At 36.3% G+C, this 24,870-nt stretch overlaps 1 protein-coding gene across 7 annotated transcripts in view; it reads left to right on the top strand.

Moving 5' to 3' along the window:
* P4HA2 (prolyl 4-hydroxylase subunit alpha 2) overlaps positions 1 to 24,870 on the top strand; it is a 53,710-nt gene that overhangs the window by 16,386 nt on the left and 12,454 nt on the right. For all 7 annotated transcript variants that reach the window (XM_026696455.2, XM_026696458.2, XM_087924426.1 and 4 more), the window contains 7 exons: positions 4,608 to 4,698; positions 9,897 to 9,993; positions 11,106 to 11,257; positions 15,771 to 15,908; positions 17,762 to 18,001; positions 20,211 to 20,413; positions 21,500 to 21,676. In XM_026696455.2, the coding sequence (XP_026552240.1) occupies positions 4,626 to 4,698; positions 9,897 to 9,993; positions 11,106 to 11,257; positions 15,771 to 15,908; positions 17,762 to 18,001; positions 20,211 to 20,413; positions 21,500 to 21,676 (1,080 nt within the window). In that variant the 5' untranslated portion in view covers positions 4,608 to 4,625. The remainder of the gene's footprint in view (positions 1 to 4,607; positions 4,699 to 9,896; positions 9,994 to 11,105; positions 11,258 to 15,770; positions 15,909 to 17,761; positions 18,002 to 20,210; positions 20,414 to 21,499; positions 21,677 to 24,870) is intronic.

Below are 24,870 nucleotides of genomic sequence, written 5' to 3'. Positions count from 1 at the left end.
ATTTTCAGAAAACTTGGCTTGCGTACTAATAAGGCTTTTTGTGGGACTGCACACGTGTATGTGTGGACAGCACTTACAGTGGGAATTCCCCCCCCCCCAAATGCTGCATATTGAACCCCATTAAGTTTATTCCTTTCCTTTGTTTGATGGCTAATGGAGAGTTGTTTTCCTCTACCAACTCCAACTAAAGGCTTAATTTGTTCGATCTGATACATCTTCCCTCTCTTATGAGTTACAGTATGATGACTTGTTCCAGCTCTTTGACTTTTTCTTCAACTACCATTACACAGTTGCATTTATTGCAGATCTATGTTAGGTTTCTTTTGGCAAAAACAGAAATATGCTAAAAATATTGGAGATCAGAAATCGGCATTCCTGTAAATTTAGCTTTACTTATATTTCTTAATGTTGAAAGTCTTCTATTTCTTTGGACTTCCTGGTTAGTTCTCACATGAGCCAGCTACAAACTACCTAGTTAGAGTGAACATTTACTAGAAACTTCCTCCTTAAACTCTGCCTGAACTTCATTCACCAAACTTCATATGCACTCATAATTGGAAGCTGGCTATTACAAGACTTGGCATTCGGCATGAAAAGGCTATTTCAGAACATATGGGAATACAAATACAGCATGTGTCTTTATTAATTAAAGTAACTTGCTTCTATGTTTACAAAATTAGTCATGTGGGAAAATATGTCTCTGCTTTAATGAGCTGTGGACGGTGCCCCATTTGTGCTCCTATCCATTCTTTTGAAGCAAATGCAAAGCATTAGCCATCCCTACTATTTACCTTAAATTCCATATACAGATTCTGCAGTAGCCTCTGGTTACTCAGCAGAAAACAGCCATGTCATAAACAATGAAAAACCAGAAGATTTCAGGATATGCCCTTTGCAATGTTTGTAAACCGCCTAGAGTTGCTTCCCCAAGTGGGTGGCATTTAAGTTTGGTGAATAAAATACATCAGTAGCTGTACAGGAGGTAATTTTTTTTGGCTCTCTCTTCTGTTGAATTTAAAACAGTTTGGATGGGGATATAAGGCAGGGGAGCTAGAAATTATATCTCACAATAAAGTCATTTGCAGAATTTTCTTGTGTAATTGTCAGTATTTTGGGGGAGAAGTACAAAAATACTCTTACTCAGGATTGGATAGTACTATATGAAGGGCTAATTTTGTGAAGGATGCGGAGTCTGAACAAGCAAGACAATATTGATTTGTGGTAGATAACATTTCTAGAGATTGACTAAAACATCATGTGCTGCAGAGTGAAGAGGAATTGTGTCTTTAGTATTGCATGGTTTCCTCTGGTCATTGGTCTTTGGGAAATGGCTAAACATTCCTCTAATGTATGATTCTCTTGCATTTCTGTTAAACTAAAAAAAACAGGTGTCTTTAAACTATTAAAAGTATAACAATAGACATAAAACATCAAATGGCTCAAATGATCTGATGGTTATCTGTGTATAATATTTCATATGCTAAACAGTGCCTTGAATTTGGAGGGATGTGAGGGATTTTTGGCTGCTGGACATTTTTTAAACTCACTGACTAATTAAATAGGTGAATTTTATAGCCACTCAGAAAACTTATAGGCACTTTCTCACTTAGAAAAAAGCATTTTTATAAATGATCAATGAAAGTGAAACTTAGCATTTTCTATCTCATTTGATTGCTGTTATTAGTGTTGGAAGATTCCTAGAAGTAATTTCCAGCACATTCCAGTGAAACTCTATAACCAAATCAGAAAGAGTGTTATTTGTCATTCAGAGCAGCCTGATGTTTATTTATTAAATATCAGCAATTCTAAAAACAGTTGACTAGCAAAAAAAAAAGATGAAAGGCAGGCAAAAGTGTGTGTCTGTGTATCTTGGAGAGCTAGAGAGAGGCATAAACAATAGGCAAGAATTTACATTATATAAAAAAGATGCAGAACTTTCCACAGCCCTTGAAAACAATGCTATCCCTAATTAGTCAGAAGAATTAGTCAGAGTGGCCTTTGGTGATTCCAGCTTTAACCTTTTTATGTGTTTAAAACTAGCATAACAAATAGAAAAGAGGACACCAGGTGAACACTCTTCTATTCTGCACCACCAAGAGACTTTTTAGGGGATGGGATGATGTATCCAAAATTATCATGGTCTTTGTGTTAAGTCAGAAAATCTGAAGTGGGAAATCCCTTCTGTTCCTGAAGACTAGCTGTTATAGTACCCTCATTTTCCACAGTTGGAACTCATATAAAGATCCTGCACGTTCTGCTAGTATGATCCTATTCCAGCAGTTTGGCCTGTACAGGAAGAAGGCAGTGGAGTGACTAGAAAATGCTCTTTTTCTTTTTCTCTGCTGATATTTGTTGCAAGTAAGCTTCAGAATGCAAGAAGCTGTAAACACTTGTCATTTTGTTTTGTTGAAGAATAAACAAGCCAACTAAAAATGTCATAGTCAAGTGTCTTCTCTCTCCACATGAAAGCTATCTTCTGTGCTTACTAAAAGCTTTTTTCTTATAGCCAAGAGTGTGTGAAGGCAAAAATGGCAAAAAGTAATAATAATACTGCTGGATGAAGTAAAAAATAATGTTCTTTGCCTTGGCAGATACTCTGAAAGAAGGGGTATGATGAGGTGAAGGTTGCTCTTTTAAATGGAAAATTCCTTCATAATTACTTAGCCAAGCTGTGTGTAGATGTCTCCAGGAAACAAGAACAAGCACTCCAGAGGGACTGTCGTAGCTTATTCTGCCCAGTGTACACACCCCTGGAGTTCTTTTGGCTTGCTCCATTGTTCTGTTTTATCATTTGCTGTGGTTTTACTCTTGGCAGGCCCCATTCATGGCACTTGCCACTCGCTTATAGAAGGTTCTCAAGTTACTTGTGAATTACTTTAGAAGATGGATTATTTGTTTTATTAGTCTTATTTCTCACTAAAGGAGCTCAGAGTACGAGGACTGAACAAATAAAGCCACCTCATTTAAACCAGTCGCTCCCAAACGTTTTTGTCTCGGCACTTCTTAAAAATGGTTGAGGATCACAAAGAGCTTTCATTTACATGGATTACATCTATCAATATTTACTGTATTAAAAATTCAAACTGAAGAGATGTATTTCATAGATTCCCTGAGAGGCTCCCGAGGACTCTCAGTGGTCCCTAGACCACACGTTGAGACTGTTGGTTTAGACAAAAATTTAGATCTTTTTTTTATTACCACAAGTCTTTGAGAATGATAGAAAAGAAGGCCTATGGATCTCCAAACCAGGAATAGAAAGTACGCTGAGCTCAGGGACAGACCATGCTCCTTGGTTAAACAATGGATTTATACTTATAAAAAGAAAGGCCATAAACAGCCTGGATAAATGCATCTGAGTATGTCCCTTAAAATAATTATATCTTTAGGTAAGTTGATATATATTTGTTATTTGTAAAGCTGAATGGGCAAAAACAAAAGCATGATTGTATAAAACAAATGTGTCATTTATCTGCAAGACTAAAAATAATGAAAATTAAAAACCAGAAAATATACAAATTCAACTATATAAAAAAATCATTGGAGTACAAAATTATTAATAAATATAACTGATTGAGAACAGAAAAATTAGTTTAAATGACATTTGTGCTGATAGTACCAGTACCAATCAATCAGGAAAAGCATCATTAGGAACTAAGAAATTACATTCATCTTTAACTAAACCTATTCTTCATTATAGGATTTCTCAAACATGTTTGTTGTTAACTTTGTTATCTCTAAGAGAAAAAAATGTATCAAAAGAAGGACAGAGAGCAAAGTATGTGTAAACATAAACAAATTGTTTTGTCTAAATACATAAATATTTTTTTTCACCAAGCCTCCAGTCCGTAGATTAGGCTTTGATTCTCTGTGTCTTATTCTTAGTCAGTCTGCCTAGACTGATTGCATGTTAAAGGTGTAGCTGTAGATGAAGCAGTAGAAAATCTTTTTAAGAAATGTAAACTTCAATTTCATGCCTACATGGGAGGAAACTGTTGAATTCTATGGTCTTTATTATTGATGCATAGAATTGCATTGTTGTGTTTGCAAGCTGAAATAATAGCATCACACTGGAATTGGATGCATGGAGTGCAAACAAGCTGTTGCACGAACATAAGGAACAGTTTGATTATAAACAGTTGAATAATTTTACGATCATACCTTTCATTCTCAATGGCAGACTTGTTTATGAATGTGCAATAGGAAGATTGGTCTGTGGTATTTGGGAACATGGGCCTCTAAATCTTGCTCTCCCATTTGCTTAGTGTATCTATGGCCAAAAAAAATTGAACAGCTGTAGCATATGAAAATATATCCCAGTATTACTGAAATATTTCAGGATGAGAACTAAAGCAATCCATAATTACCATGAATGGAATCCAGTGTACTGTTTGCTTAGATTAGAGTTGCTGTAAAACAATTATTCATAGCACATGATGCATTCCAATGTAATGCTGTACTGCAGATGTATTGTGCAAGGTAGTTTTTATTCCAGTAGAACGGATTTTTCAAATCAGATAATACTGAGCAACAGTATTATGGATATTGGTGGTTATTTCTTTCAAATGTTCTCAAGTTTGTTTTTCTCTTTATATTTATTTTTCTTGCAGATATTCCTTTGATTCAAGATGGCACAATGGATTACGTTATTACTATTGGTCTCTCTAGGATGCTTAAAAGGAGAATTTTTCACTTCCATAGGTATGGATAATTTTAAACAAAATAGTAAAATCATGAAAGTTATTCTTATAATCATGTCTTTTTATGAATACGAATATAGTCGACTCTCTAGTTCTTTTCATTCTTTCTAACCCGATTGGGCCACATGGGCATTCGTGTGTATGTCCCTAGAAATAGCACATTTTACACCTCTCCTCTGTAGGCTGCATTAGTTGCTATTTTGCTTCCTGGTTTAATTCAGGGTACTGTCTATGGGGTCAAGTTATTTGAGGGACCGCTCCTCCCCATTTCATCCACCTATCCCATCAAGTGAGGCACAAGAGGAATATTACAGGTCTTGTCTACTGAGGAGTTTTTACCTGACAGACCCAAGAGAAGACTTCTTTCTGCAGTAGCATGTGCCATTTGGAACTTCATTCTCTCTGAGGTGAGGTTGACCCTGACCTTATTGGATTCCAAAGTGCCTCTAAAACTTGGTCTTGCCATTGGGCCTGGAGATCCAATAGAAATGTGAAGCTTGTGAAATAGCTGTATTATATGTAAGATTCTGATTGCGTTCTCCTATTTAGTTTTTATTGTTTTTAACTGTTTCTGTTTTTTCTATTTTAATTGTGAACCACTCAAAGTCACATATCTGAGATGGGTAGCCGGTTAGGTTAGGTTAGGTTACATTATGTTACATTACATTGGATATAACTTGTATTAAGGGTCCTGGGACATCAGGGTAACTGAACAGGACCAACATGATAATGGCAGAGAAGCCATCTGAAGGAAGGCTGAACTTAAAAATCTGGCTGGGGCTATAGCAAAATAAATTCCAAGGGAAACAAATAATTCCCCAATGCAGCTCAATGGGAGTGACACTTGAGCAGTGGCTCAGAATATTGCTGCCTGCTCCGTTCTAAGTGCTCTCCCTTCTTCCTCATGGTCACATGACCCAGAGTGGATTAAATGGAGCTCATACCATACTTCCTAGTACATACCCACACACAGATGTACCTGGGCACAGTGCAAATGGAAAATTGGAACATAAAGATGAAGCACACTAATTTAATTACACAGAAAAAAATACAGATGGCCAGGCCTGGTAAAAGGATTGGAAAAATTCCAGAAGGCGTGCTTTGCATGCTTTACAACAGACGAGAAAAATTGTCATTTCTTCTATATGACCATACTGTTTTTCAGAATTGTGTTTTAACTATAGTTTGGGTGTCTAATGCATTTTTAAATTTTAAAATGATTAAACTTTTTCCTGGTCATGGATGCTTGTGTTTTGTTTATTTTCACATTAAAATTGAAGTGATATTACTGGCTTGAACTTCATTTCTAATTCTTCTGCCTGTACATTATTGACTGGAGAGTATGAATCTCTGACAAGTTCATGTATTTTCCTACAGAATAAATAAGTTGTAACTGAAAATGGCACAGAAAACTATATTCCCATGGGAAATTCAAGGCAACTTAAATAAATTATCAGCTGGATTTCTTTTCATGAAATACATTCCACTAGTGGAATCAAAAGGATAGTTTTCTCCCTTTCCCCTGTAGTCTTTTACAGTCAATGTCAACCTGCTTTGGAGCGTTGAAGGACTTTGTGAAGAATCTTAGTAGGAGCAAGAGCATTGTAGGAGGGAGGAGGAATAAACATATCACTATCCGATGGACATCTGCATCCCTAAATTGGATTCTATCTGAAATCTAGCTATTGGCCTCTCTTTTACGCTATTCCTTTCCAAGAACTGCAACTCAGCATGTAGCGTTTGATGAAAGATAAGAGTTCTTTGTACAAAATGGAAAGGATGACCGAAATCCTTCCAGAGAATTTGGTCACATCAGTATAATTTTATGGGCTTAATAATCCTCAGAACATATTTAAGGGGGAAATAACCCATTCTTATGCACGACTGTCTTTAATAAGAACTTAAATTGGATGGCATTTCCTTCACTTGTGTGTATACATTTCCACGCAGTTTCCCTCAGGCTCTCAGTCTGACCATGTTTTTATTTAACATGTGTTTCTTCTACATTATACGCTAAGCTTGGCTAAATAAATTTTAGAATAGCAATTATTATGTGAGTTAGATTCACAATTTATTACTGGTGAAAACTTTAATAAATCATGTCTTAACCAAGGCCTAAGAATTATTAAGGTATATCTAACACTATAGGCAGTTCCAAGCAGGATGTTTTTTTGTAAAATAGGGTGTTCAGGCCTGATAAATTCAGTACTTCCAAATATCTAGAAAGTCCTTTAGATCAGCGTTCCCCACCTTTCTCAGTCCACGACCGGCAGTGGCGGGGAAGGAGGGGAGGGTTTCGTGCACATAATCTTAATTGCATGTGCAAATAAAGTTTCACATGCAAGTCTGCCGCTTGCATAACCTGATTCCTGAGTCCATGGCCCAGGTGTTAGAAACCCCTGCTTCAGATATTGCTCCAGTGGCTCCAAATGATTGCTATAACATCAGATTGTTTTTTTCTATAAGTGTTCAATTGTGATTTGCAAGTCCTGCTATTTTGTATTTTTTTTTTCTGAATTTTTCCTCAATCCACTTGAATGCTCAATTGATTGTAGGTTCTTATTTATCTAGACTCTTGATGTTATTTCCATAGGACATCTTGATTCTTTCAGTTTTCATTTTTTTTTCCCCTGTAGATGGTGAGACTGGCACATTTGTCCAATCCATACTAGTAATAAGAAAGAACCTTCTTTCTAGTGTTATTCCTGCACTATGGCAGGGTCCATAATGTGTTAGCAAAGCTGTCTCTTTGGCATGATCCAAGGCATCTTCTGGGGTGACATCCATGTATTTCATGTCCTCCTTGATGCAACCCATCCGCTGTTTCTTGAGTTTGCCACAGGGTTGCCAGCAAGAAGAAGTAGAGTAACATTGGCAAAAGAAAACAAAGCTAGTAAGAGGCGTCTTGGATTACATTTGGAGCACCAACAGAATCACTTTCAATCAATTACAAAAGGCACCTTTTCTGGAACAGATTACATCCTGCAGTTACACTTTTAACACCCTCAAACAACAGCATCTGTCTTTCCCAGGGCCTTGGGAAGAACTTGATAGGTTGGATAAAAATGCCATATCCAGTCTAAACATCTGGCTGACGACATGACCAACCATAATAATAATTTATGCATATATTTCCCCATCTGTACTGAAACTGATTTTAATACCAGATAAGTACAATTCAGTTTTCTATTATAATTTAAATACCTTGGCTGATTCAATTGTATTTTCTCCATATACAATGAGTATAGCTGCTTAAAAATGGTTATGATTTTTAATAAATGGTTTTAAAAAATATCTTGGCCTAGAAAAAATTATTTCTAGTGAAAAAGTAGTAAACATGATTAAAGAGTAAATAATTGTTTTTCCAAATCCCTTCCCAAAAGAACATTTTTTGTAATTTCAACAATAATTTTAATCTGGCAATTAAAAGTGAAGCAAAGACTCCAGTAGAACTTTACATAGAAAGTTTGAGCAAACTTTTATCATGAGTTAACATCTACTAGGGACGATACAGTCAGATGTTTTTTCCCATAAATCCACTGTATTATTTTTATATACTGCCAAATATTTTCGTTTCATAAATAAGTGATATAAAACTAAGAAGTACTGGTTACATAAGGCTCTTTGCCATAACAGAGAGAGCTTGGCTGCTCTCTGAACAAGGTTTGGCAAACCAGCAAATATCAACTATTTTTTTCCAGCAAAAATTAGAAGGCTGGAACTGAAGCTGATCTTGTTTAAGTAAAAGGAAGCAAAGTTTTAAATAGGATGAGAAAGTATCGTTGTTTTAAAACAGGCCAATGGGCAAAAGTCTTTATGAAAAAAAATCTAAACAGAAGACTAATAGAAATGAAATATTTCAATAATTGTACTTTAGGCAATATGTCATGGCTTCCCCCAGGTAGTGCCAGACCTCTTAGATTTCTTTGAGTTGCATTCCTATCTGAAGAATGATAGGTGGACAAAAATGGTATGTGTTAAAGAGAATCCAGGCAAGGAGGGTGGCAAGATGAGCTTGTAATTATTTCTTGTATTCAGTTCTCAATAACTGAGATGTAATTAACAGTTGAATATGCACATACTTTTTAAAATAAAATGGGAGCAATTTCATTAGCAGTCAGTTACTTGGAAGTCAGTGTATTATAATAGCTTGACAATGGTGATGTTTAAGAAAGAATTCATTTGAGCTGACCTCATGAAAAATTGATTTCTTCCAAATATTTGAAAATACATACTGGATATGAAAGGAGACAAAAGATATTTCTTTTCATTGTATGGGATAATAAAGTAAATATGTGTTCTTGAACTATCTAATGAATATGATGCTTCTGAAAAGTCAGTATCCATCATTTTGTATACTGTCTAGTCCAGAGAACAAGTCTATAATTTGCCCTATTTCTTTCAGAAATAGTCTCTCACAGAGGATCCCGGTAAAGAAATGAAACCAATAGTATTTTCCTCTATACTGAAATTATAGAAATGCAGCTCCAGTAATAATGTTGGCAGATTTAATTTTCTAGGTTTAAATTAATTCTTCTGTGGACTTTATGATAGTTTCATACATTAAACTGGATCAGCTTATATACTTTAACTTGTTGCATCTATTTGTTTTCTATGCTGCCAGTTATACTAATGGCTAGTTCCTGATGCAACCTCAAGTGCAACCCTTAATTTTAGTAACATCACCATGATTCAAATAGTAGACTTTCTGTTTAGAAAACGAAGCTTAATTTTCAAATAGTCCAGAGAAAGACAAAACATCCATTCAGAAATGATCCTGGAGCGGTCAGTTTGAAGAACAAGTTCAGTTGGATGAACCAAGGATAAGCATACAAATTGAATTGCAGGCAAGTTGGTTGTGGTGGAGAGGCTGGTTGCCACAAGGACCAGACGAGCTGTAGTTTCACTTCGATAGTTCTTGTCTCAGTTGAATATTTCCTTACACCTTTTTCTTTCAACTAGATGGATGGTCTTTCTCTGCTCTCCTTTTCTTAAATTTGTTGTGTATTACTAGACTCATGATCTGCACTAGCTCAGCTGATTCAACCTGAATCTGTATCTCCTCAGGTTTCTCTTTCGGCAAGTTCTGTGATGCAGGCTGAATTATTCAGCCAAGTCCTTTAGCTTTTGTCTCTCTGATTCATAATGTTCTGCTATCATCCAGTTGAAGTAATGATGTTTGACTTTCTTCCTTTTAAGGCCAGATGACAGACTTGATTAATGCGGAAAAAGATCTGGTACAGTCATTAAAAGCATATATTCAAGAGGAAGAAACCAAACTTTCTAAAATAAAAAGGTAACGGAAGAGACTGCAGTGTGTATGTTTATTTATTTTAATATATTTTACTTTTCTTGGCAGTTGGACATTGTTACACTGTGTTATTTTTTTTTTTTTACATTTGAGCAGAGAGAGAGAAGGCTGAAAAACTTTGCAATTTCAACTAAAAGTAAATCCCATTAAATTCAGTAAGGTATTTGCTGTAAGTGATATAATATTTCAGTAGAAATTTCCCTCATTCCGCATACATAGAATGTAGAATGAAGGCAATTTCTACTGAAATATATATATATTATATACATTCTATGTAGAATGTAGCTGCAATCACCAAGAGTTTATCATAATTTAGCATAATATAATATAATATTCTACATTAGAAAAGCAAAAGTTGACCTCCCCCCCCCCCATTTTATGTGCCTTCTCAGAATCAAGTTTCTGAATCCTTTCATGTATTTTATTTCTTCTTGAACATTTGTTTTTAATTGTGTAATTTGAGTTAGGTTGAGATAGAATATTTCTGTTATTACTAGGTTGCTGGAATCAAACTTCTGCACGTCTAAGAAAGGAAAGACATTTTAAAATTGAACTTAGTTCTTGCTGACTGCGTTCATGTAGCTCTGTTGACCATGATACACAGATGGGTTGCCCGTTTTACTTTCCACTTCAAATACTAACCAAGGCCAATCCTGCTTAGCTTCTGAGAACAGCCAGGATAGGTTAGATGCTGCCACCTGCTGAGACATTTTGTATCTTTAAAATGCTTGCTTGCATTTATCTCAGTATTTTAATAGATGTTTTCCTTGATATATATGATGCTTTAGTATACAACTTTATTCATTGTTCCTTTACTCTGATTGTTTAAATATCAGCCTGAAACAAAGAAATAATAAAACATTTTTAAAGGGAATTGGTCATATAAATCTTTGCAATTTAAAAGTATTATATAAGTAATAAAATGCAAGATGGTAGGAAATAATGGCAATATTTACTTCATTTCCACAACTCAAGATTAAAGGACATAGATGATTCTAAGAGGACAGGTTGAGAATAAAATATTGTCATATTCTTATCGATTCAGGGCTAATAAGCAAAAATGATATTCAATATATGTATGTCCTTTTATTTCCCAGCTGGGCTGAGACAATGGAAACCTTAACAGTCAAATCCTCCTCCGATCCAGAGGGTTACCTTGCTCACCCTGTCAATGCCTATAAATTAGTAAAGCGGCTCAACAAAGAATGGTTGGAGCTGGAGAATCTGATTCTCGAGGACATGAGCAAAGGTGAGAGTCTTTGGAGAATCACAAATGTAATATAATCCATATTAATTGTTCTGGAGTTTTTAATCAAGCCAATTTCCTATATTATTCTATCTACAATCTTTTAATCAACGAGGTTGTTCTCTCTTTGTCCGTAATCATAATCATCTAGCTAATTCGTGCACTCCCTGAACCCTCACCCTTTTCCCTCTTTGGAAGAGCTTTATAACTCCCGCTGCCTTAAGAAAGTTCAAAACATTTTCCAAGATCCATCTCATCCTGGGCACCCTTATTTTGAACTTTTTGAACTTTTTTTGAACATCTGGCAGATGGTACAGGGTAATAAAAACAAGGACAAACAGGCTGAAAAACAGCTTCTATCCCAGGGCAGTAGCTTTATTGAGTACTACTGTATAGTGCAATATTAATGCAATATCAGGGGTTTTCAATTCAATGTATAGAATGTGAAGGATGCGTGTTTGTGTTTATTTTCAGAGGCCTAATGTACACTGAAGATGGTGTTTAGTTGTACGAAGTGCAATGACAATAAAGTAAACTAAACTAATGTGCAAATATGGGGTGCGATTCTTGGTTTTTACACTTCCCTGAATTGTGCAAAATATCTTCAGGAAAATGATTGCAAAATTCCACTGACAGGATGTAAACTGTAGGCCAACATGCTGATGGTATAAATCACATAAGGAATTTGTGAAAGAAACAGTGTGACCTATTCTCAATAATTGTAACTGCATGAGGATATTGGTTAAATAGACTGGTGCTTCTTCTTCTGCTATGTCATATTTCCCATGACTTTAGCACATTTAACTCCTTTCAAAAACAGGTAGTGTCCAAGTCTTCATGCTGCTTTTTTTTTTTCTATAGGAAAGGAAAGGGAAAGAAAAGTCTCTGCCTAACTTTTCCCCTTTGCTCTAACATGATTCCTCCCATCAGGATTGTTTCTTCAAATTAGGTTACAATTATTTCAGTTGTGCTTTTGAATCATTGTTATTTGGAGCAACAAAAAGGGTTAAGATGGTTCATTCCTGGAGCTGCTTCTCTACAGTAAGGAATCTTGACTCATTTCAACTCTAAAATTTATATTTGCGTACAACCCATAATTAAGCTTTCAGAAATGTTTTAGTCAGCCCTGAGTGGTTGGTGAGACTGAGAAATGTAGATTAGAAAACAGCCAGTTCCATCGTATTTTTGTGATTGGAGCTGCACTTCTTTTTCCTCAGCCTACTAAAAGACCACAATGGGGATAAAATGATGTCATCAGAGAAAGTGATGGGGAGAGTGTTCTTTTTTTTTTTCCTTTAATGTTGGAGGTTGAGTATTTAAGCTAAATAGATAAACAGCACTGTGGTTTCCTGCACATACAATGGGAGCCGAAAAGGACTTGGGGATGTACACAGGAGACACTGTTAGAGCAGTTAACAGGCAGTGGCATGGTCACTGCAACGTAATATGTGAACAGAAAGACTTATGCACATGCATCAACCCACTGCTGCACATCTTCAAATCTAACTGCCAGAAGAGAATCTCTTTTCACCCGAATAAAATTTGCAAGAAAACATTGTGATAAGTTTGCCTCCATTTAGAAGAATAGGGAATGGCAGTAAGGATTTCCTGCATCCAGGTTTGCTATTTCACCATGCAGGGTTCTAAGGGTGGTTGTTTTTCTTAGCATTCAGTTGCTGTATCTGCTTGTTTTCCACTGTATTTCCAGAAAACCTTTTCAGTGCAGAATGCAATGGGAGGGGTTTCAGCCAGTGTATCACAGATCCTTAGGCTAAGAGAGGGAGACTGTCACAAGGGCACAGAAATGACTTCTTGCCTAGGGAAGATTTGAACCTGAGCCACACCTAATCCAGTAGTTTAACCACTGCATCATGCCGGTTTTCAGGCAGGGTCTGAGAGCTGGATTTCCTATTTCATTTCCTATTTCAGAATTGCTTGTGCTGCTTGGTAGATAAAATCCTTCTCTTGAAAACCGAATTGTCTGGCTTCTTAAAGTTTTGATGAGAGCAATGTACTCCAGACATATGAGTAAAATAAATGGATGACAGTAAAAGAAAGACCTATTTTCTCCCTAAGTATGTCATTAGGTGGCAAAAATATATTGCTTTATTTGGAAGTGTATCCATTTTGAGTTATCCTTAGAACTCATAATTTGCAAACTAGCCAGAACTAAGAGAATAGGAATCACTTCTCTAGAAAATCAGAAAAATTCATAAATATGTTAAGACTAAAAAAGGTTTGTGTCAACAAGCAAGTAAAACTATGTTTTTCTTCCTCTCTACTATTGTGACGCCAAACAGGATTTTTACCAAGATGAAATTTCTCTTTCCTTCCACATCTGGTATTGCAGGATGGATGCTGCTATTCAGATGTGATAAACTGCATAAATCACTTTTCCTTTTTTAGAACCAATAGCCTTTGAAGTTTTTAGCTATTGACCACATTAAATCACATGCTTAAATTTGGCTATCTGAACACGAGTGAAATAAAGTTTAATCATGATTTGTAATCTTGTTTTAAAATGCAGCCTTACAAGCAATTTTATTTATTTCATTAGTTTTTTTTCCTTTTAAAATGCTTTCTATATGTAAGCCTATATATTAGATTTTACAGCTATTTCTCCTCCTCCTTTTTTGCAAAACTATTTTTGACAGGAAAAGGTTGTTTCTGAATGCTCTAGTAGTATTAAAGAGGAAATATTGTTTTCTCAGAAATCAACCACATGCGGTTTAGGGCAACATTGTACTTATGCTTTATGCTAAAAACATAGAGGATGTGAAGTATGCTGTTTCAGCCAAGGTGTGCTGCTCATGTTTTAATAGTAGTACATCACAAGACCTTATTTCTTGAAGCTTCACTGGCAAAGGATGAGTATACATATTATAAAGGGGTTCAGGGAACACAATCACTTTTCTGTTTATACGCTGTGTCTGCTTTATGTATAATATGTTGTCCATATGTGAGTAAATACTGGAAGTAGAACCACATCACTCACTGTTGGATGTAGTGTGGGTTAGATTAGAGATTCTTTGCTTTCAGTGATTAAAAGCTACATGTATGAATACATCATTTGCTGGATCACAGTTATCAGGATTTTGGAAAGGACAAAACTTAAAACTGTTTATCTATAAAGAGGGGGGAAAGGTGTGCCATAGATTTTTTCCTGGCCATTGATTTTTTAATCAAATCATTTTAAATCCCAAGAATGTTTAGTTACTCTGTTAAATACCCTTTGCAGCATCCCCTGCAGTTCTGTTGTTAGATCTGCACAATTACCTTGCACATGAGAAAGTCAGGAATTCCTCATTGATGAGACCCATTCTCCACTTTGTTATTTAATTATTCTGATTTCAATTAGCTATTTTTGGTGTTTTTGTTAAATGTGCTTTCTGGCTTTTGAAGTGTCTTGTTCTGATAACCATATGCAACATGGCTGAACTGTTCTTTTATAATGTCATGAATGCTGTACATATTAATAAATATAGTACAATCTACTAAATACAATACATTGAGTGCATGTTGGTTTGTTATAGACAGAATGGCCAGGGTTTAATTTTTGCATGTCTTGTGTGTTTTTTAAAGTGTCCTTTGCAGTTCAAACAATCTTTGTACAAATGCATGGTTAAAACATATTTAAGATGGATTCAATAATTTTCTCAAACTATCAGATCGCTTCATTAGATTCTATGCATTAAAGAGCCCATGGTAAATTCATTGCATCATTGTCCTTGTTGAGTTATAGCAATAAAGGTGTGAGTTGGCCACCAGAACTAAACCTCAATTTCATGCTTTTTTCTCCCTTCTCCAGTCTCTCTTTTCTGTATCCCAAAGGGCAGGCAATGGGTTACTCAAATTACAGCGTATTTTGAAACCAGAATTAGAAATGATGATTTGAAGTGAATTTCCAATTGTTTTTAAGAAGCTAACTATAGGCTGCTCAGATATAAAGGGAAGGTGGTTTCTTCAAAGCTGAAAGAGAGGGAATGGATTGGAACATTTCAGGAGCACTATGAAGTTGGAGATTGGTTCTGAGAGGGAATGTCCAAATATGAAGTTCAGTCCAACTCATCAGTCTGTTTTTTGGCAATTAAATTGCTTCAGTGTAGACATGATGACCGAAATATGATAGGCAATCAATGTTGCTTCTTCTTTGGACTCCGTTCCTATAATAGGGACTCACCATACCAATAAGACTAAGAGCCCTTATTTTCTCACTGCTTATATTTATTTTCATTTGCTAACTTGAACCAGATCCATTTCATCCTTTTTTTTTTTTTTTTGCCTGTTCGTTTAGGAGATTTTATCTTCAGGCTGAATAGTAAATAACAATATATTCTTTGCAATTTGAGAGAGTCTGATGAGAACATTGTTTAGTTCTGTTTCAATTTCAACTCTTGGATCCAATAGACCATATTCTCTGGAACAAGAGAGTTGTTTTTCATTGAAGATCAATCTGCTATTGATTATAGTCTTCTGAGACATCCGAGTTAACCATTTCTGTCTTGTTCAAATAAAGGCTTTATTACAAATCTGACGGTTCAGCGTCAGTTTTTCCCAGATGAAGAAGATGAGACTGGAGCTGCCAAGGCGTTAATGCGTTTGCAGGACACATACAAGCTGGATTCTGAAACAATATCAAAAGGAGAATTTCCAGGTGATGATTGAAATCTACACGATGTTTCTATGAAGCATATTGATTCTTTGAATTGGGTTCCCTGCTCAATATATATTAACAAAAACAGTGGATAAGTTATGAAACCATACATTTCTATGCTATGCCTTATTCTGTGTCTACATGGCTCTATGCCATTTTTTTTGTTTTCTTATTTCCAAATTTAGGTTAGCAATGATTCACTAGATTTCAGAGAAACATGCTTAGCATTATTGTAAGGGTGTAGAAATAGCTTGGAAATGTAGTGCTCTTGTCTAGATTGACTTACATTTCAAACAAACACAGTCAGTCTCCATTCTTTTGGTAAATTCTACATTGATGCAAAGCACTGTCAGAATTATTCTGGTTGAGATCAGTGTGCCGATTTATAAAGTAGTTTAAGGCTATAAATATATTTCAGGCAAAATAAAAATTATCAAATTATTTAGTTTTCTTAGTTTCATGGATTACTTATATGATCTTTGGGCCTCACAAATATTTTTAATAGCAAGCTAAGTAACTTACGGGCTTCTTGTGACCATAAATATTTTTGTGCAATATTTGGTTAATTCAAAAGTTTTATATGCCACATTTACTAATACAATCCTCAGAAAGTGGCCTCCATTAAAAACATTTGAATAAGAAACTTCAATAGAATAAACCATTAATAAAACCCAGTATTTGGCTCTAACTCATGCTAACCTGGGATTCATTCCAGTTTTTCACATGGATCAGTTTATTTGGCAACTAGACATGATGAACATCTGGAGTTAAAGGTATACTTCAGTATATTCTGTTGTCCCAGAATCTGGATGACTCTGTTGAGGTAAATCAAATACACAACTAAGCATGGATGTTGTGTAATAGAATAGAACTAGACTGTTCTCAGTGGTTTTTGTGTCTAAATTGAGGCTCCACAGAGGCCAGGCTATGCTATGCATCCGTTTAATTCTGTGTTCCTTTTAATCACTGAAAACCTTTCCACTGGATGAGGAAGAGAGCAAGTTTGAGTAAAAGTGTCTGAGACATTTGACAGTTTTAAATTTTGAAGAGGCAACTCCCCACCCCATCCTGGATTTTAAAGGATATTGGGGAGGTGTGACATGGGAGATAGCAGACTTGGAAAGAAATACTTCAGAGTAGTTGCTCTTTGATTCTAGCTCTCATTCCACTTAACTGAAATATAGATATGGCTTTCCTTGAGGCTCAGGGGAAAGAGAGTGGGAACTTAATCTCTCAGTTCCCTTCAGCTTCCAATTCCACTATTCATACCGATAGCAATGAGCATTAAGACTGAGGTTTTCTGCTTTTTGTTCTCAAGCTATTTTTAAGAAAAAAATTGGCATCCTTCCACACTGAAGGAAAAACAGGTCTATTCTCACTCTCAGTGCAGATTTGGGTTTGGTTGTATTTTTCCCCAAGCAATTTTAAAATTCCTGGTGAGAGAAAGGGGAATGAACTCAAAGGTCACGTACTGAATTAAGTCTGTCATCCGATCCTGAATCATCTGATACCCTCACCCTAGTAGGATTCTAGTCTAAAGATAGGAAAGCAAGAAGATGAAGGAACATCAACAATCCGGTACTCAGGAATGTAATTTTCAAAACAGCAGGACTAGTTATTTGTATTTGGTTTGGAAGATTTGTGAATAGGCAGGAAGGAATAAGAAAAATCTCTCCTTTTCCTGTATATTTCAGGGACTTCTTTTTGTCCATAAGAAAAGCATTCATCTAAAAACAAAGGGAATAATAAAATAAAATCATTTTTTCCTCACATGCCTTCATTGTGTAGAATATCGGGCAAAAAGCTTAGGCAGGTTTGCCAGACGTACTTAATGTGTACTTTACTAATTTCAGGCACAAAGTACCGATCTACCTTGACAGTGGATGATTGCTTTGGTATGGGGAAAACAGCTTACAATGATGGAGATTATTATCACACTGTGCTGTGGATGCAGCAAGCCCTAAAACAGCATGATAATGGTGAACAGACAACCATCAGTAAAGCTGACATCTTGGATTATCTCAGTTATGCTGTTTTCCAGCTCGGGGATTTACACAGAGCAATAGAGCTTACAAGACGGTTGGTCATCCTAGGTAAGAAGTACCAATAGGAACTTGCTCCAGTCCATAGCAGAAAAGATGCTTTAAAGGGAATGTGGGCAGCTTGCTGCCTTTGTTGGCATCTCCTGAAAGAAGCCTCACCTTTTCCTAGTCCCATAAAGCAACTATGTGGTCCTGGAAGATTAGTGCCTGAAATAAGGAGATGCCCAGAGGGTGGGAGAAGATTGTCTCACTGTCTATGCTCCCTTATTGGATCTTCAACTCAAAACATTTGTTTTCTTGGGAGCACATGGCTCCATGTTTCTTTAAGGAGGCACCAACAAATCTAACAGATATGTCCCTATTTCTTACAAAGCACTTTTTTTTGCCTATGATTCAAATAGCTGCACATCCCAAGTAATGCATTTTTCCTCAGAGGCTTATGGAATTTCTGATCTGGGAAGCCTCTCTAGCCTGCCTAGAAAGATTCCAGATGAAGTATTTCCATTGGTATCCCAAAAATATGAAAGTAAATGTTCTATGATCTCCACGGTTTGGAGATACGAATCCCTGTCACTTGACAGCATGGGATTCCCCTTCACTGCTTTTCCTGTACTTTTGAATGAAGACAGTGCTAAATTATCCTGAATTCTGCTGAGACGAAGTGAAACTAATGTCGACTTTTAGATCTTTTAATCCAGATTTCCAAATTCTCAGCAGGCCATACCATCTATCATATCATATCATAAAGAGAGCCTCGGTGGCGCAGTGGTTAGAATGCAGTACTGCAAGGTACTCCCATTTCAATTTGGCACACTGAATCCCACCAGGCTCAAGGTTGATTCAGCCTTCCATCCTTCCGAGGTGGGTAAAATGAGGACCCAAATTGTTGGGGGCAATATGCTGATTCTGTAAACTGCTTTGAGGGGGCTGTAAAGCACTATAAAGCGGTATATAAATCTAAGTGCTATTGCTATCTCATTAAGTTTTCTTCAGTGATATGGAATAGAATAAAATAGAATAGAATAGAATAGAATAGAATAGAATAGAATAGAATAGAATAGAATAGAATAGAATTCTTTATTGGCCAAGTATGATTGGACACACAAGGAATTTGTCGGTGTAAATACTCTCAGTATACATAAAGAAAAGGTACATTCATTAAGAATCAAGAATCATAATGTACAACACTTAATGATAGTCATAGGATACAATCGACAATCAAATCATACTAGGAAACAGTCAAGTGGGAGGGGATGGGTGATAAGGACTGGTGAGAAAGATTAACAGTAATAGTAATGTACACTTTGTAAATAGTTGAACAGTGTTGAGGGAATTATTTTTTTAGCAGAGTGATGGCTTTCGGGAAAAAACTGTTCTTGTGTCTAGTTGTTCTGCTGTGCAGTGCTCTATAGCATTTTGAGGGAAGGAGTTGAAACAGTATATATCCAGGAAGTGAGGAGTCTGTAAATATTTTCACAGCCCTCTTTTTGACTCATGCAGTATACAGGTCCTCAATTGAAGGCAGGTGGGCAGTAATTGTTTTTTCTGCAGTCCTAATTATCCTCTGAAGTCTGTGTCTGTCCTGTTGGGTTGCAGAACCAAACCAGACAGTTGTAGAGGTGCAGATAATAGACTCAATAATTCCTCTGTAGAACTGTATTAGCAGCTCCTTGGGCAGTTTGAGATTATTTACTCTGTTTCCCTCTGTCTTAACTATAAAGGTGATTGATAATAACTTCCAGAAATGAGGACATCTGCTACTACTCAGTGCTGTTATTTGCTTGGATTATAATGCAGTTTATCTAAAGCAAAATAACAATCCAGTCTATTTTTGTCAGGATTGCATTGAAATCTGCAGTGGAATCCTGAATGTTTTTTTTTATGGGTAATTTTCCTTATTCCTCTGAATATATTTTAAATATATAAGCTGCCTGGTCAGTGCTCTCTTTTATATTAGTTTGTTTATCCTTTTTTGCCAAAATCATTCCCTTTAAAAAAAATGTAATTGTGCTCTTTTTAATGTAGAGAAAGGCCATTTGTTGGTAAACATGGTCTCGTGTCGTTTTTGAGACAATGCATTTCACTCGTCCTTTATTGCCTTTGTACATTATTCCAAGCCCAATAAAGATCCTATCTTTAATTCACAAAGAGCCTAATTGGAAATGGGGGAGGCTGGCTTCTGACCTGCATAATGTAATGGATGGCCTTCCGTAGACTTCAGAGTCTTGTGTTGACTCTCCTATGTTTCTTTCCAACCAAGACCCAGGTCATGAGAGAGCAGGCAGCAACATGCAGTACTTTGAGAACCTGCTGGAGAGCGAAAAAGAAAGAAACCAAATCAATAAATCGTCCATGAACTCCAGTGAGCCCAAAACATACAATGGCATTTACGAAAGGCCCCGGGACTACCTGCCAGAGCGTGAGACCTATGAAGCCCTTTGCAGAGGGGAAGGTGTGAAACTGGTAAGTAAAAAAAAGTGCCAAAGATTACTAGCATAAATTTTCATATTGTTAGTGTTTCGTTTAAGACTACATTTTACACCTAAGTTCATCTTTTAATTTGCTAAGAGAGAGAAAAAGTCGATAGATAGCTTCACATGGCATAACTTATTTTTAACACCAAGAAACTATACCTTTCATTACAAAACAATGAGAACAAAAATACCATTTCAAACTTTTAAAAACAGTTCTCATCTCAGATGAATAATGAATAGTTTTTCCTTTGAATTGCATGTAGTTGCTCAACTGTAACCTTCAAGATTATTCCCCTTCATATCAATAAGCTCAGAAAATGCTTAAAATTATGACAAGATGTCATATTTCAACTTACCCTTGCTTATAGAATCATAGGGTTGGAAGGGACAGAATAACAAAATAGCAGAATTGGAAGAGACCTCGGAGGCCTTCTACCCTCTTCTCGGGCAGGAAACCCTATGCCATTTCAGACAAATGGTTGTCCAATCTCTTCTTTAAAAGTTCCAGTGTTGAAGCACCCGCAACATCTGAAGGCAAGCCGTTCCACTAATTGTTCTCATTGTCATAAAAATTAATTGTTCTGTCAGGAAACTTGTCAGGACCTTGGAGGTTTTCTAATCCAACCTCCTGCTCAAGGCAGGAATCCTCAAACCATCTCAGACAAATGTTGTCCAATCTTTACTGGAAAAACTCCGGTGATGGAACACCCAGAACTCTGGGAGGCAAGCTCTTCCACTGCTTAATAGTTCTCACTATCAGAAAATTCCTCCATTCCAGATTGGATCTTCCTCTGATGAGCTTCCACCCATTGCTTCTAAATTGATGCCCTCTTTCCTGTGGGAGCCCTTCAGGTATTAGAAGATTGCTGTTATGTTTCTGTCTCCACTCAGTCTTCTTTTCGTTAAGCTAAACATACCTAATTCTTTTAGCCATTCTTCATAGAATTTAGCCTCTGTCAGACCCTTTATCGTTTTTGTTGCTCTTCTCTGCACCCTTTCCCAGCATCTTTTTTGTATTGTGATGGCCAGTTATTAGAAATCTAAAATACTGTTATTTATCTGAATATATTCCTAGACGCCTCGAAGACAGAAGAGGTTATTTTGCAGATACCACAATGGACATCGAAATCCTTATTTAATTATAGCGCCTTTTAAAGAAGAAGATGAATGGGACAGCCCACATATTGTCAGATATTATGAAGTCCTATCTGATGAAGAAATAGAGAAGATTAAGGAGTTGGCTAAACCAAAAGTAAGAGCTCATTTTATTCAGTGGCTGAAATTATATCAGCATTTCAGTTAATTAATATAAACTAATAAAAAAAGTAAAATTGAATTAATTGGGATTGGCCATTTCCATAAACAAGACATGCATAATAGTTTGTCCAATTTAACAAAAAGATAAATTGCAGGAAATGAAAGCTTTTAATACTCTTATGGAAAAGAAGAAAGCAGAATATCTGCTCAAGGTTTATTTTTAATTCTAAGCTAGTATGTTTACTGTGGTTGTTGAAGAAGAATGGTGGCTCACTTGCCCAATCTCTACCCATGCTGGCTGGGAATGATGGAAAATGTAATGAGCACATCTGGAGAAAGCTAATTTACCCTGATTATACTGATCAGAGTATTTCATCTTATCTGAAACCTATTTTAGAAAATACAGCAGGACCTGAGCCTAAGAACTTGGGTTTTTCTAGTAGGCTATGATTTTTCATGTGTTTTAAATAGTAGAAAGCTTCCAATTACTTTTTCTTTGGTAATTATTTCCTTTACCTCCTCTAATTAGTAATTGGAGTAAGTTAATGGTCAGAAATTGTAAAAAATAATTATGTTAATTAGTGAATCAGGTTAAGAAATGGAACGGTTGAGTAAAAGATTTTTTAAGAACATGAATTTATTTTAAATGTTTCTGAAGTCATAATTCTTGTTCATCCACTCGTTCACCTCATTTAGTATTCTTCATTACTTTCATCTCTACAAACAAAGACATTTTTCTGATGATTTATCATTATTTTCTCTGGTTCTTAGACATAAAACCTTGGACTGAACTGAAAGCATGATTATTTCATTTCAGTGCGGGATGCCTAAAATAACAAAGCTATATATAAATATCTGCTTATTTGAAGCCCAGATTCTTTAGATGTTGATCTAATAGATAAATAAAAGTTGCTCTAATGTTTTGCTAATTAGAATCTTGGACTATCAGTAAATGAAGCTGTTTTATTTTATTTATACATGAAAATAATTAGATAAATTGGAATATATACTTTAGCAATATTAATTGCATTGACTGTATAAACCATTTCCCTCTGAAATACAGATGCATAGTTTTATGGGAAGTATTAGTTGCTACTCATTTTTAATCACTGATTTAAATACACACTAGGTTCCAGGATAGACTAAAGTTGCTGTAATATAGCAATTGATTAGTAATCAAAAGATATATTCATCCATATTGTGATATTAAAAAGTTTGAAATAAGAATGTATTATTGTCGTACACAACATATATTTATCCTTGAGTTGTGTATCAGATATAAGAGTTTTTAGATCAGTTCTTGGTGGTGGTATTAAGGTAAAATTTATACCCAGGATTTGAAAAAAATAATAAGAAGGAACAAAACACGAAATAATTACATGAATAGTTTATTCTTTTTTAACATTAGCATCAGCAATACTAATTTTCGTGGTTCCAATTCTAAACTGAAAAGAGGGGAAATAACTTGCTGCTATTTACTGCATTTTTCAGACTATAAGAGGCACCTAGCTTTTGAGGAGGGAAACAAGGAAAAAAATCTGTCTCTGCCTCTGCGTCCCAGCAAACAGCCTGGTCAGCTTCAGCACAGCCTGATTTAACATAAACAGCTGATTGTTGGTTGGATCTGCCTCCCAACGATCTGTTTCAGGCTGCAGGGATTGCCATCGCCTATTGCCTCCACGTGCCCCATTTTTGCCCTTTGCATCCCGTTTTTGCCCTTCACATGCCCCATTTTCAGCCTCCATGCGCCCCATTTTCGGCTTCCACATGCCCCATTTTTGGCCTCCGTGTGCCCCATTTCCAGAAAGTGGGGATCAGAACAGGCCGAAAACAGGGTGGCTGGAGGTTGAAAACAGGATGCAGAGGCTGAAAACTGATGCTGAGGCCAAAAATGGGGCGCACAGAGGCAATAGGCAATGGTGATCCCTGCAGCCTGAAACAGCTGATCGTTGGGAGGCAGATCCAACCAACAATCATCTGTCTGTGCTAAATCAAGCTGTGCTGAAGCTGACCAGGCTGTTTGCTGCAAGCAGGCAAATTGCTGGAGGCAGAGGCTGTAGGGTAGGGGCCGGCGGGTGGGCGGGGCTTTAGCAACATTGGCTGTATAAGACGCACAGACATTTCCACCCAATTTTTTTTTGGGGGGGGGGGTAGTGCATCTTATACAACGAAAAATATGGTAATATTTCATTTTAAATTCTTGCTTTTTTAAAGACAATGACAAATGTAGCCACACTATTACAAATTTAGAATTACATCACTTCAAGCAATATTTTAAACTGAGTTTTTGATCCTAATTTCTGGAGCAAGAGCTTATTACAACAGAATAGCAGATGAGTCAGAAATCTGGCATTTCGTTGTGCCAAAGGCTACATATCAAGACAAGAGAATTAATAGGGATATTAAGAGACCAAAGAAATAATATGGAAAAATTGAATTAAGCATGGGAAGACATATGCTGACAAAGAGAGTAATTGTGAGTGTTGTCTATTAGAATAGTAGAACCCATATTAGTGAAGTGGCATTGTTTTAAATAAATGTTTGTGTCACAATTGAGGTGTAGTTACACTGCCATGACTACAGGCATATTGGTGGTCATGAGGGCCAGATCCCTGATCGGTTCAACCAAACTAAACTCTTAGCTAAGTCTTTCCTAATCATTCCCATTTCCTTTAGTAATCTGTCTCTGTGCTCGCCTCAGGCGGTAAGATGTTAGACTTCAAGACTCTAACTTTCTGCTCATCATGTGCTGCTGTTTCTCAAGGAACTTTAGTAAAAATTAATCACTTCCTTCTGATACAGTCTGTTCTATGAATATATTAGAAACACTAGGGGGTTCTGGCAAGGACAAGCTCTCAGTGGGTTCTTTTCTTCCAGTGTATTAGTATCCGTTTTTATGCTCAGAGATGCTATTTCACAGTGCCAGTTTCTTGGCATCTGCATTTTCAAGAGATTTGTCGGCAATAAACAATTTAGGGAGGGAGGAGATGCCAAGAGGACCCGTAGGGACTGCCAAGGGGGCGGCAACGGGGGGGATTCTTACTCTTGTTAAGGGTAAATTCAAGCCTGACTCCTAATACAGTAACATTTCCCTTACAAATTCTGTAATACTTCTTTATTTACCTTGATTACATACCAGCTAATGAAAGATATAATCATCAAAGTTTGATACAGCTTTGTTGGTATTGT

The sequence above is a fragment of the Pseudonaja textilis genome, chromosome 2, assembly GCF_049901715.1.
Source record: "Pseudonaja textilis isolate UNSWEBS1 chromosome 2, rPseTex1.2, whole genome shotgun sequence".
In the NCBI taxonomy this organism is placed as follows: Eukaryota; Metazoa; Chordata; class Lepidosauria; order Squamata; family Elapidae; genus Pseudonaja; species Pseudonaja textilis.
Note: the sequence above shows the minus strand (reverse complement) of the source record. Positions and strands in the feature narration are given on the sequence as shown.